Raw genomic sequence first — 14,600 nt, forward strand, 5'->3', positions numbered from 1 at the left:
TACAGAAAGCCAATCTGTAGACTGCGGATATCAGCGCATAGGCTTTTTATTGAATCGGGCAGATATAATAACACACCTAGAACAGAAAGAATATGCAAAAATTGTACACTTAATAAAATTGAAGATGAAGAACATTTTCTTATCCAATGCAGCAAATTTACAAAAGAAAGAGAGGAACTATTTGATTTAATTTCATCTAAAGCAAAACATTTTACTAGTTTAGAAGATAAACAAAAATTATTTTGGATTCTAAACTGTGAAGAATTAGATATATTAAACTCTGTTGGTAAATTTTTACGAAAGGCATTGCCTTAATTTGTATTTCCTATTCAAATATTGGTTTTTTTATTTTTCAATCATATGATAAACTATTTCAAATTTGTATGTGCATTTGTATCTTGACATATTTATGTATGGTGTTTAACATAAATATATAGAAGACACTATATTGAATGTATGGAAACATACATAATTATACATATATATATACATATATACTATTTAATTGTTCATGTCTGTCATAGTTCTTTAAATCATCCAGCTCTTTCCCTCTTGTATATGTTTATTGAATGTTTTATGTTCATTGGATGTTGTATGTCAACAGTCTTCATGTTGCCCCTTGAGGGCCCTTAATTGGTTAATAAAGAAATTGTAATTGTAATTGTATATGTAGAACATAATTTTAGTCGGATTTATCATTTCTTCGGTTTAATATAAGTAATTTAAGTGGTTCAAATAGTAAAATATCCTGACTTTTTATTACATACTATAACTAACAAAATCTGAATATTTGAATGATGTCAATAACAAGCACGTACCTATAGCATCGGGGGGGGGGGGGGGCTCACTTTTTCTTGCGGCAACCATTTTCCTTATATTTACATATAAAAATTGAATTGTGATGGATCCCCCCCCTTCCCCTCTTTTGGGGAGAGTGTAAAAAACTGAGAGGAAATAAGGAAATTAAAAGTGAAATGGAAGGTATAGATATACTACGCCAGCCAGCCCCCACCCCGGATTAGGATATTTGACGATTTCAGAAAGTTTCTTTTTTTATCTTTTTTTTTTTTGGCTTGTCAAGATTTTTTAGATGAGCCTGCCATCCGCCACCCCCACATGTACGTGCCTGAATAAAGATTCCTTTAACATGGTGATTGTGTAATTCTTGTGTATTTTCTTTGAATATCATTTAACTAAGTATTGTATAATAGCAATGTTTGCAAAAGCGCTGTATTGGAGGCGAAATCGGATAAACCAAGTGCGCTATACTTCTTACTACGTTTTCATTTTTAAACCTCTGAAAAATCCCACATGTTGGTTCTCTGGAAATGTGACATAAATCTAAGGAGTTGTACCATGTGTACATCATAATCATTATGAACTATAGTTAGTATTTAAAAAGTTGCAGCGTTTGTGTATTATAAAGATTCTTTTTTATAAACTTCGTGGAAAAATTATTTGCTTGAATTTGAGAGTAGCTTCCCTTTAAGTACTATTCCGACAGGGGTCACTGCTGTGCGCTACAAAATATTGATAGACGGGAAAATTAGTCGCAGAGTGAGAACCATTCACAGGATCTACTGAATGGACATAATTGAGAAAAATAACACAGATTTCGTATATTGTAACATGTGAGATATCGACGCAGGCCGTCTCAGACGGCAGAGTCACAGCAGAAGATGTTTTCATTCACAGGTGGGAAAAGTTATGAATCCTACAAGTTTTGAGCGCAGACACAGTTAAGATGACAGAGAGCAAAGATTCGAGGGAAGATGACAGTAGCGTGCGGGTGGCACTCAGGTATATAGATAATATATCTACTTTGTTTTGGTTCCCTGCAGCTAATATTTGAATTTAGTGTTGTGTGTGAAACGACGTTCGAATTTACTCGAATGAATATTGCTATGGATGATGTTGATTGAAAATTAAAGAGGAATATTGATTATATTATAAAGTTGAACAGCTAGCTGTGAACGTCGGGGAAATATTTATCCAGTGACATTGATGTCTATAAAAGTAAATTTTCACTTTTGTTAAATTGATCAATTTTTGTGTGCAGTCTACTAATCTCAGAGGGATTGTGCATGAAGATGTCCTTGGTAATGGCCTACTGGTCACTTGAAACAAAATAAACTATAAAATTATTATTGAATAGCACCTTTATTACAAGTATCATCAAGTCTACAAACACATATAATATGAATTTGTGTATGGATTAATCATGTTGGGACCATTTGATATAAAAGTACATTTTGAAATGGAACCTTGATGAACAATGTGATTTGATTTACTAACACCCCCCCCCCCCAAAAAAAAAAAAAAAAAAGATAAAATATAAATATTAAACCTGACCCACTGTACAGATTTATTAGCATACAAAATTATAAATGTATATGACATGGTTTGCGAAGATGAATTTCTTTGCATTTCTGTCTAAAAGGAAACATTTGAAAAAGTGTTTACTGGTGCACTCGTGAGCAAATGTGTCTTTTGAGAACCGAAATTCACACATTGATCTTTGAGCCCAAAGTTTATTTTTTCTGAAATCAAATATAACGCTAAAACTCAAAGTGCATTCATGTACAGTCCAAATATATGTTTAAGTGTGTTGATCGATACATGTACTTAACAGGTCCAGCATCAGAGCAATGTGTGTTTACTATAGTTATTTCATTGCACATGTACAGATATGGAAAGGTAGAAACAAATGCAGATGGCTGAGACTGAAGATAAATCAAAGAATATTCCCCTCTGCCCTCTGATACACCTCATCCTGCAACTTTATATTCCAATAAACATTTTCTTTTGAATGTATTTAAGAGTAAACATGTCTATGTTCTAAGCATTCTCATTATCTGGAGGCTAAGACAATGTAAACATTCCCCAAATCTAATGCTTCATTGGTAAGCCAAGCTTGAGTATTGAGAGATATACAAATGTACTGGAAACAAACTGCCATAAGGGATGTTTACATGTACAGAGAAACTAAGCCATGTGAAGTAGCTTGTTCATATATTTTATTGGAAAACAGAGATTTTTTCTTAACTAATATTTAGTACCAGTATCTATATGTTGAATCTATACCTGTATATTTTCATTAGTTATAGACATACAATTACTAGTAGTACTTTCCAGATTTCTTAAATGGAAATGATTATTATTATTGATTACTTGTTTTAGAATGTATAATTACAACTTTGATTTATATCAGTATATTGTTTGATTCAACACATCAGTTTCTTTAGATCTGCAATAAAATGGGAGCATTACGTAATACTTTTTGTTTGCTATTAAGTGTTCCCATATCCTTTTTTGCATAACCCTTATCAGTACTCTGTTCGCAGAATTATGTATGCAGTTATTTAATGTTGTCCAATGTAGATACACTGTAGTATGTGTTAATGGACATATTATACAATACATTTTGTTGCATAGGATCCCACTTGTGTAATACACAAGTACTGCTTTAATTAGCACATTTGTATTTCATACCTACATTTGATGCAGAACAAAAATGTACCGGGTAAATTTGGTATGTGCAGTACCAGTTGTACTGTATGCACAATTTGAGGACATGCATTTCACTTTAGAAATCTATATTCTGTGACCGTCTTCATTATAATCACCTTTTAGTGAAGTTGACAAAGCACACACATACATAATTATGTCCTGTATCAAAATGTACAAGTTGTACAGTATGCACATTTTGTGGACATGCATTCCACTTTAGAAATTTTTTTTGATATATATCTATGTGACTGTCTTCATTATAATCACCTTTAAGTGAAGTTGACAAAGCACACACGTACATAATTATGTCCTGTATCAAAAAGAAACAGTGTCAAGGGTCTTTAGGTGTAGACCACATTATTTATCTTCTAACTTAGTCACATAAATGTTTAAAGCTTTAGAAGTTTTGATATCTGACCAGATGTCCAATCGACCGTCCAATGTAAATGAGGTCGTGTATTGCTTCCCCTTCAGGTTAAGAACTTAATCTCCCAATGCCAACTCAACTGAAAGCTAGGTCTCTGCTAAACATGTATTGATATGTGACATCGTTGGCTATAATTGAGTTAACTTTATTGCTTCATTGTGATTTAGAGCAGCAGAATATGGTATGATTAGATCAGATGTTTACATAATCCATAAATGAATGAGCCGCATTATGAACAATTGATTTCCCAGTAGGCAGGTTAGCATTTTTCACACAGTGTACAAAGAGATATAGGGAAAAATAGCTATAATCATTAAAACCAGCTGGCTGAATAACAACCACCAAAGAATTAAGAAGTTGTTCATACAGTTTTGAAATAAGAATTTTAATAAGTTGATAACTATATAATCCAATTCAGCCCATGATTTATTGCTGCCCAATATCATTTAACTTTTTAAATCGCTTTTTAAGCTGTAGGTCATAGGATCAAAGATTGCATGTAGGGTAGCAGGAGGACCTATATTTTGACGGTATTGACCGACCTTATAAGGTGGCTCCTAGTATAGCACTCCTAGTATGGTGTTTTTACCAATGTTTTTATATCCAATTCCACATATTTTGAAAGCCAAATTTGATTTTTATCTCTCTAAATGAGCTTAGTATTAAGGCTTTAAGGGATTCTCTGAATATCTTTGAGTGAAAAATGCTGTTAAAGTTGCTTTATGGGAAGAACGTCACAGCTATATACATGTATAGGGGGTGAAAATGGAAAAGTTTAAATCGCATTTGGTACATTTAAAGCTATGTATCTTATACGAGATATTGAGAAATTTTTGCTTTCAAATGATATAGAAAAAACACATCATACATCATGTACAAGATTCGTAACAAATAAAACAAGTAGTGAAATTAATCATTTTTATGTGTCTCATTTGTATATATAAGAACAGGTGATCTATTATCACTAAACAAACTGTATATTACAAAAGTGCATATGATATATATGTTACAAATAATTTAAATTGAATGATGTTTGACATATAAAGGATTCACATGTTATGTGCAAATTATAAAGTGTTATAAATTTTCATATAATTGCTTATAACAAGATTATCAGTACATCTTTAAAAATTGTCAAGGTTTCAGTTGCTTAAATCATGATTTGAACATGTAATGCACATCATAAAAGGCAAAATCGTGTAATAAATGTTGCCTTATGATAAATGTCATTGTGCAGCAAGTGTCAGTTTTCCCAGGAGGGTCTATGTGACAAATGGTACATGTACCATATCTGTGTGGTTCAGTACTGAGTCATACATGTATGAGTGCACTGATTAATGCTTATACACCTAGAGCTAGCACTTTGTTTTGTCACCATACAGTTCTTGGTGCAATATACATATTCTAAATAGCAGACAAGACGTACATGTTCAATATGATCAGAAAACACAACATTACTGTGGTTTTGGTAAATTATTAAATCCTAGCATTTCAAAAGAACATGCTTTTAACACTATTACAGTAATATATACTTGTCTATATATACATGTATATAGGCTTTGTAAATTACATGTAATTCATTTTATTATACAGTGTTATATAGCATGTAAAAAAATGTAGATGTTCAAGCTTAAAAAAAAAAACCGCACATATATAAATATAAAACCCTTATGATTATTAAGTAAATATAATCATAGCATTGAAAACATAGAATATCATACATGTTGTATGTTTCAGAGTGCGTCCCCAGCTGGCCAAGGAGAGGATTGACATGTGTCAGGTGTGTACCACAGTAGAAAACACCCAGGTGATCATGGGCAAGGACAAGAGCTTCACCTACGACTACGTGTTCGATATGCCGACCCAACAAGAAACCATTTACAGCGACTGTGTCCGCATCCTCATTGATGGGTAAGAGAGAAAAGGGCAGACATGCATCTACATGTAATGGATAAAGCAGTGGTTCTTTACAAGGGAGACCTCATTTAGATGAATAATTACCTCTTAATTAATTACCAGTATATGTTTTTATGTCATGCATGTCCACTATTTTTTACCACAAATGTAAGTGTTCATGAAGTTTAATTCAAAAAATGAATACCTGTTACATGAAATAGAAAATTCTGAATGTACATGTATATGATTTTCGAACACCCAAGTGAATTTACTGTAACCAAAACTCTAAAACAAAATAAATGACTCACTCTTTACATGTACATGATTTTTGAACATTAGTTGAATTATATAAGTGCACTTAATGTGCATGCATGCTTTGATTCAGTTTCCTGGTGCATATTTTCCAATAATTGAGTGCATAATAGCATTCATATCATTGCAATAAACACAATTGTTCCATGAAAAGATTAGATAATAATACATATACTTTAGTAGCAGCTAGGAATCCCCCCCCCCCCCATACCGAATTAAAATCTCCAGCATGAATTTACTGTGAGGAAAAAATGTGGAATCTTTACAAGTTTTTCATACTAAACAATTTATTGATAGAAATTCTCTGGGGTGCAAAAATATTTTATATTCTTGTTTGTTATCATGAAAATTTCAGTTTTGATGTGTGCTTTTCCTTGTTCACCAAAGAAAGTAATCGTTGACATCTCTTTTTTCAGGTGCTTTGATGGTTATAATGCTACCGTGTTTGCTTACGGCCAGGTAGGTTGTATTTACAAAGGATGATGTAGGATTTTAACACCTCGTTCTGATCCTAGTCTAGTCTTGCGTATTTAAATGCCTTTGAAACATGAATTTTTCCATCAGCACTTCACAAAAAAAAGATGTTTTTGTAATTGAGTGTTTTTGTGTGAAGTCAAATTAAGTGTGAAATTTCAAAATTTACTGAAACATTCAATGTCTTTTATTGCATTGGTAAAACTTTATGTATATATGTAAAATAGGTCATTCCATCTAGACTTTGAGTAAAATGTAATTACTGAGTTGTATTTATTTAAAGGCCTAGATTTTTAATGCTTGGTCATTTTTCAATTCTTGATCGTACATCATCATTAGGTACCATGGATTAGTTCCCTACATGTAGCTATTAGAATGTTGATAACTTAATATAGAATTGAATGAAGAGTTATAAGAATATAACCATATAATATAAGTACATCGAAAAGTAATTCAATGATTTGAATATGAATATAGTGCCGACAATATGAAGTTAAATCGATTTCATTCACGAAAAAAATTGTTAAATGGAGCATTTTGCTTAGGTAGAATGTGATGAAGATAATTGAGATTCTTGTTGCATATTGAAGGTGAAAAGGTAAATTTTAACAACTTTTAAAAGCTTTCTATCTAAATATTACAAGATTTATATCGTACTATGGAGCTGTCCTACTGGGTAAACATAACCCTTGTTTACTAGGCTTGTCACAGAGAATTTACAAATGGACTCTCTGAGATAACCCTTAATGTAAAACTAATGAACATAAATCCATTAAGACACTTGTCAATATACAATGATTTCATGAGAGCTACTCCGTATACATGTTTATTGCGCTTATAAGGATCCATGTATTGGCTTTCATATTTGATCGAGAGAAAATGGTTGGCTTTGTATTCCCAGTATATATTGTGGAGCATATTGATTCGTATATCAAGTCTATGAATAATACATTTACAAGATACTGTTTAACATTTAAAAAAAAAACCATGCTAGTAGGAACATTACATACTTTATCTATGCGGACAATCTTTGTATATATTACAATGCTTTTTTGTGTGTAACTGTCAGTGATATTTTGAAAATTATGATATGGAATCATAATACCGGTACATGTATTAAACTAGCTTCTAACTTTGATTAATACAAGGAAACATTTTTTCAATGTTCATGTCTAAAAGTTGCATCATATATTACATCAGATGCAGGATTGAGCTGGTTATTGCAGGATTTATAATGAAACTGTCGACTTAATATGTTTTTGATACTAGTGAAATCATCAAATAATAGCAGTTTTGTTTTATATCTTATCCAAGTCCTTTACTGTAGTACAAACTACATGGTGCACAGAGCTGAGAGAGCTTCTAAGTGCTCTGCAAATTTTGCAGTTTCATTGATTTTCTTGTCCTTGCTAATATCTTTCAGTCCTGTGGGTTTGAGACAGTTTATAAATGACTCCCTCTCTCTGTCTCTCTCTCTCTGCGGTGAAGTACCCCATGTTTTTCCTGATGGCAATCAATTTTGTACGAGTCTGCTGCTGCTGCTGCAGTTGTTACTCAATATACACAGGGATGATGTCATACAGTCGTAACTGCAATCTCGGGCAGATTAAATTTCATCCAACTAAATCTTTGAGAGCTTTCTATGTCCTGTGCCGGAAATAAGTCTTTAGTATTATCATGCAATGACTTTTCAGATATGAATTCCACTCAATGATTGTTTGGTGCACACTACAAGTGCAGTTATTTAAATATGGCAGATGATTACATTCAGAATCTTCTGCAGGCACAAACTAAGCCACAGTAATTATGCATGCTGTTGAATACATACTGAATACTTATATGTCATAAGGATTTTTGGTTTTGGATTGTCCCATCTCTTGATAGTCATGAGTGGGTCTTTAATCTTCCTGTTCTAAATTTACCACAGATAATTAGTCCTAAAATTTTATGTAATACAATTTAAATTCACTTTTTTGATGTTGTTACATTCAAGCTTAATATACAAACTTAGTAATGCATCGGTTGACTGAGGCAGATTGTTGAGGTGAATCATTACCTGACTAGTTCCATAAGTTACAATTACTCCGAATCAAAAATCAATATCTATATTATCTTATGATCAGGAATTCGACCCCCCCCCCCCCCCATCATTGCTTAGGTTAAATACATATATCATCAAATTTAAAGAACAGAATGAGTAGTTGTACATATTTGAAGTTCTACTACAGAACTACATGTATTCTATAGTGTGGTACAATAGAATTAAACCAATCAGAATGATAATTGTAATGTTTTATAAGACAGGTTTATATTGACATAATACTATTTTCCTATTACAGACAGGGTCTGGGAAGACTTACACCATGGGGACAGGGTTTGATATGAGCCTCCCGGAAAATGAGGTCGGTATCATTCCACGGGCGGTGGACCACTTGTTCCAGGGAATCGAGGAGAGCAAGAGGAAGGCAAAGGAAAACAATATCCCTCCCCCTGACTTCAAAGTCAATGCCCAGTTCATAGAGGTCAGTGAATACTGTAAACCTACTTTTATTTGCGACGACTTTATTTTGCGATTTACTACCGATAAATTGGTTTGCTAAGACTTATTTTCGCGACCAAGCATTTTCTAGACCTGTGTTGTTATAAAAACCATACGACAACGACTGGTTTGCGGCGAGAAATATTTGCGACAACAAGGCTCTTGCAAACCTTGCGGAAATTTGTCGCACGCAAATAAAAGTTGTTTTACAGTATGTAAACTTTGAATCTTTAAAAATGAATTAAATGTACAATATTCAGTCCATTATGTTATATATTACAGTAAATGTGCACAATTTTAATGTTTTGAAATCTGTTCTAATAGTTGTACAATGAAGAAATCCTAGATTTACTGGATACTACAAGAGATCCAGAATCAAGGGTAAGTCTGTTTTTGAGCTCTTTGTCTAAATAGAGTCTGTGGGGTTAATTCATTATTTTCACCCAATTGTTGATTTGGTTTATATTTTTACTCCGAGATGATTTGTTGAAATCATTGTAATATTCTTCATTCAGATGAGGAAGTCTCACATTAAGATTCATGAAGATGCCACAGGTGGAATATACATGGTGGGCGTGGCCACACGACCTGTCTATTCCCTGCAGGAAGTAGGTTTCCCTTTAATCGCAAAGTAACGTAACATATGGTAATGTGACCTGTTATTATGATTTCATCTCTAGTGTTAGGTTTTGATGTTCATGTTTCTAACGATTAAACAAATTGATTTTCCATTATAATTTCCTGATTTGCTGACTTAATGCTCTCGTTGTTTTATGATTTATTGCTCTCGTAAACTACAGTGTGGCTCCAGTCTTAATAAGGGCAGAGGATTGTTATGCTGCTTAACAATTGATTATTTTCTCTATTTGCAGACAATGGAATGTTTAAAGAATGGTGCTCTATCTCGGGCCACGGCCAGTACAAACATGAACTCGCAGTCTTCTAGATCTCATGCCATATTTACACTCCACATCAAACAGCAACGAGTGGTGCATGATGAGGTACATGTGGTATATCAAATAAGATTTTGTTTTGAGATAGAAGTTGACAGTTTGAGATAAAAAAAAATTGGACACATTTAAGAAAATGTATAAGTAAGGGTATGTTGTTCTTAACACAAAAAGCTTTTTTGAAATAAGTTGACTGAATTTAAAATATACTGCTTGACAGAACAAAATTATGGTGTATAATTATGATTTGAGAAAAAAATATTGAGATTTTTCAATTAAAAACTAATTATAGAGCTCAACCCCACAGTCAACATCTCCCCCCCCCCCCCCCCCACCTCCACTTAAATAAAAAACAAAAACAAAACAACAAAAACTAATTCTAATACCTAGCACACTATTTCCTCAATGCTAGTAGGTAGTAGCTGTGTTTTTCTACTAGCAATATTCAATGATTTTTCCACAGAACCTAACAGAGGAGGGTAAAGATTCGGAGGGTCTGAATGAGTTTGAGACCCTGACTGCCAAGTTTCACTTTGTGGACCTGGCAGGGTCAGAGAGGTTAAAGAGAACAGGGGCAACTGGAGACCGGGCTAAGGAGGGGATCTCCATCAACTGTGGGCTGGTAAGTCAGGGAAACTCTGGTAAGAACTATATATGATAAGAGTTAAATTTGGCCCCCATAATTCGCTATTTTTTAAGTGTTTCGGGTACAATAAAATGTTAACTAATTTTTTAGAAGAGTTGATATAAAATATATTTTTCATCTATTTATTTGATTTATTTGCACTCACTGACAGTATATGACGTCAGAAATGACGCCATTTCTATAATTTAATCAAAATCAGCCAAAAATTGACATTTTTCTGATCTATTTACGAATGGGAAATATAGAGCGCATGCTTGAACAAGGAAATTTTTTTTGTCACTTATTAGTCTTGGCTAGATACATCTCTGATTAAAATATTTTATTTGTTCAAGAATGCGCTCTATTTTTTCGGAAGGAAAAACTGCTTGAAAACAAGCTATTTTACGCTGAAATTGCAAAAATTTCGAGGAAAGGTTGTCTTTACAATGTCATATTTCTAAATTGTGGGCAGTTCAACCAAAATGAATATCATGTAAACACATTACATACATATCTGTACTAAGAAAACAAAGAATGATAGTAAAATGATGATGTTCATTTTAGGGGGCCATTTTAGACCCTTATCATGTATAGTCTTTAATATGCAGTAAGCAAAGAAACTGAAGTTAAATTCTCGACTGCTTGGCAGATACATAGTGACTCAAGGGAAGCTTTGTGCCTATAACTGAAATATACTGCATTGATGATTGATGTAGAAAACACAGAATTAACTGTTAAAGATTGATGCAAAGTTGTAAATTATCAAATTCACATTTCAGATCTGATGTGCATCTTTTGATGAGATTTGTTCATTTTTATTCGTCTACAGCTTGCCTTAGGAAATGTTATCTCCGCCCTGGGTGACAAGGCCAAGAAGGGTAGCCATGTTCCCTACAGGGATTCTAAGCTGACCCGGTTATTACAGGACTCTCTGGGAGGAAACAGGTAAAACTAGAACAACAACAAAGCTACAACAAGAAATAAAATCCAAGTGATGCTCCTATTAATAAAGTAAAGTCCTTTTATTAAAAAGATTCACAAATGAAGTCACAAAAATATTCTAAGAAAAAAGTCACAAAAAACTTTTCATACATTGATATGTTTGTATGGCATTTCTTAAAAGTTCTATACATATAACCTTTGCATCACTGTTTATTCAGAATCTTGAGATTAATTCAATTTTTTTTAGTATGTTGTTAATAAATGTATTATTTTTTGTAGCCGGACATTGATGATTGCCTGCATATCCCCATCAGACAGAGATTTTGTTGAAACACTTAATACTCTGAAGTACGCAAATCGAGCTAGGAACATTAAAAACAAGGTGATAGCCAATCAGGACAAAGCTTCCAAACAGATGGCGGCCCTCCGTGCAGAAATTGTGACACTGCAGCAGGAGCTGATGGACTTCAAGTCTGTAAGTAATTGAGAAAGTTGAATGTTTTTTGGAAGAAATTCATTACCTAATTCCTTGGTTTTTCAAGAGTTCAAAATGCTGCAGATTTTGGAATTTACTGTGGTTTCATTAATTTTCGTGGGTATCAATTTTCGTGGATTTTTTGAAAACCACAGTTTCAAGGATATTTCGTGGCCAATGATCCTATCAATGCAAAATGTTTGTTGAAATTGAATTTCAATGAACATTTAATTTTGTGGATCAACTTAACAACGAAATCCACGAAAATTGGTATTCAACGAATATTGATGAAACAACAGTACATATCATTTACACTCATTATTGGTAATTATGCAGGTTGAAGTAAATGATTGTCTTAGCTTAGTATTTACCCATTAAGTTGTTTCGCACATATAAATGTGACTTGCTTTTATAAAATAATTAAAATATTCTGTGCAGAAACAATCTGTAAGTTTTATTGCTTACATTTTAGGGCAAACGCAAGGTAGATGAAGATGGAGTGGAGTCAGTGAACGACATGTTCCACGAAAACACGATGTTACAGACTGAGAACGACAAACTGAGGCAGAGGATCAAATCCATGCATGAGACAATAGAGATGCTCACTAAGAGGAACTCGGATCTACTGGCCGAAAAAGCTGTGTTAGGAGTCTATAATATATCTGGTAATTTTTGATATTGAAAAATTAAAGATATTGGTTTTAAGTTTAATAGCTGCAAGGTTATCTTGAAATTGCTGCAATAATGTTACAGTACCTGTTTTATGTGCCAAAATTTCATGATGTAGTTTATGTAGAATTTTGTCTTTTGTTAAGTCAGGAGTTGAAGTTCAACATTGTTAGTTGTTCTTGTACTGAGAAATTGATTAATTTCAGAGGATGCAAGGGATAGCGAAGTAACAAAACTGATTGAAGGATATGTTAAAGAGCTGGAAGAACTCAGGTACATGTAAATGTATCATCAATTTACTGTCTCTCTATCTTAGAATGTTAAGACTTTGTAACCTGAGATCAAGATGATTAACTATCATTTCTATTGTTAAACAGAGCAAAACTGTTAGATGCTGAGAACACTGCGGAACAGTATAAGAGGAAGACGGCCATGTCACGCATGGGGAGCAGCATGTCCCTGATGAACGACCCGCTGAGTCCCATCTCCCCAGGGCACCTGTCCGGGAGCTTCATGGGGTCAATGACTGAGAGCAAACTGTCAATCATCGAGGAGGCCAAACGGGATGTCAGCCGACTGAAGAAGCTCAAAAAACTCAAAAAGAGGAAACACTTGAAAGCCAGGTAATTGACATGTGGCTTAATGGTTATTTTTATGAAGGCAGCCCTCTGTACTTCTAGAGACACCCTATAAGTTGTTGTTTGTCCAATTGCAGTGAGAAAGAAGACCAGTTTGACAATGAAAAGGATCAGAACGAAGCGGAGGAGAATGAAGAAGTAAACGGAGAAGAAAAAGAGGAAAATGAAGAGGAGGAAGAAAACACTGAAGATATCAATGAAGAGGATGATGACGAAGAAGATAGATTAAGTGGAGAAGTAAGTAAAATAAAGTCTTGCTATATACATACTATATATACCAGTACCTATATTTATACTCACATTATTATCTGCTTTGGACAAGATTATCAAAATATCAAAGTACAAACCACATATAATGATTAACTTGTCTGTAGTATTTTCACAATAACTTTAAACCAGGCCTCAATTCAAAATGTATAATGAATTGCAATCACCTACTTCACCTACATGCATATGTACATGTAACTACATGTAGATCATAACCTTGGTCATTTACAAACATTCCTCAGTAAGTCAGAAAAAAAAAGGTAAACTTTATGGGGATTTTGTAGTGCATAACTGAAGGTAACAATTCATATACATTTGTGCATGACATATACATATAGCAATATACTTGATTTATCAGAAACTGCTCTCGACAAAGAACTCTGAATAGAATGTACAGCCGTATATATGTAATAAATTTACAGTATTCTAGTCTTGATAAAATTATCTAAAGGATACAATTCTGATTCTCATGAACAGTTGAATGGAGATGATGAAGAAGATGACGACATAGAAGAGGAACTGGAGAACATGTCTTCATCAGACTCCGATTCAGACTCTGAAGGGAAAGGTTAGTACTTGATGGGAATATTAAGAGATTTGCATTCTTCACATTTAATGGAAATATTCATGTTATTCCATATTCTTATAACTTAGAGATGAAAATTCAGAAAGTAAATATTAAAATTCTGTACTGTTTTAACAAGATTTTGTTGTTGTGTTGAACATGCAGCCATTATTGACCCACTGGTGGATTTTCTGTGGTATTACGGAGGTGAAATACTTGAATAGATTACTCAGTGTTGTAGCGTTTTTTTTTTTTTTATGATAAATGATTTCAGACCCGTAGCTATTCCCTTTAATGTGAATTTAGTTTTT

At 33.4% G+C, this 14,600-nt stretch overlaps 1 protein-coding gene across 13 annotated transcripts in view; it reads left to right on the forward strand.

Annotated features, from left to right (window-relative positions):
- The first annotated feature begins 1,491 nt into the window (after nt 1–1,491).
- Nucleotides 1,492–14,600, forward strand: part of LOC105336357 (kinesin-like protein KIF21A) — a 42,618-nt gene continuing 29,509 nt past the window's right edge. For 12 of the 13 annotated variants that reach the window (XM_066085340.1, XM_034476376.2, XM_034476310.2 and 9 more), the window contains exons 1-16: nt 1,492–1,800; nt 5,675–5,848; nt 6,562–6,604; nt 8,959–9,141; nt 9,483–9,539; nt 9,674–9,766; nt 10,031–10,159; nt 10,572–10,730; nt 11,563–11,678; nt 11,955–12,150; nt 12,623–12,815; nt 13,026–13,092; nt 13,197–13,442; nt 13,535–13,694; nt 14,202–14,292; nt 14,455–14,496. In XM_066085340.1, the coding sequence (XP_065941412.1) occupies nt 1,745–1,800; nt 5,675–5,848; nt 6,562–6,604; nt 8,959–9,141; nt 9,483–9,539; nt 9,674–9,766; nt 10,031–10,159; nt 10,572–10,730; nt 11,563–11,678; nt 11,955–12,150; nt 12,623–12,815; nt 13,026–13,092; nt 13,197–13,442; nt 13,535–13,694; nt 14,202–14,292; nt 14,455–14,496 (2,005 nt within the window). In that variant the 5' untranslated portion in view covers nt 1,492–1,744. The remainder of the gene's footprint in view (nt 1,801–5,674; nt 5,849–6,561; nt 6,605–8,958; nt 9,142–9,482; nt 9,540–9,673; nt 9,767–10,030; nt 10,160–10,571; nt 10,731–11,562; nt 11,679–11,954; nt 12,151–12,622; nt 12,816–13,025; nt 13,093–13,196; nt 13,443–13,534; nt 13,695–14,201; nt 14,293–14,454; nt 14,497–14,600) is intronic. The other variant, XM_034476343.2, reaches the window with a different exon arrangement.

Source organism: Magallana gigas, chromosome 5, assembly GCF_963853765.1.
Source record: "Magallana gigas chromosome 5, xbMagGiga1.1, whole genome shotgun sequence".
NCBI classification, from domain to species: Eukaryota; Metazoa; Mollusca; class Bivalvia; order Ostreida; family Ostreidae; genus Magallana; species Magallana gigas.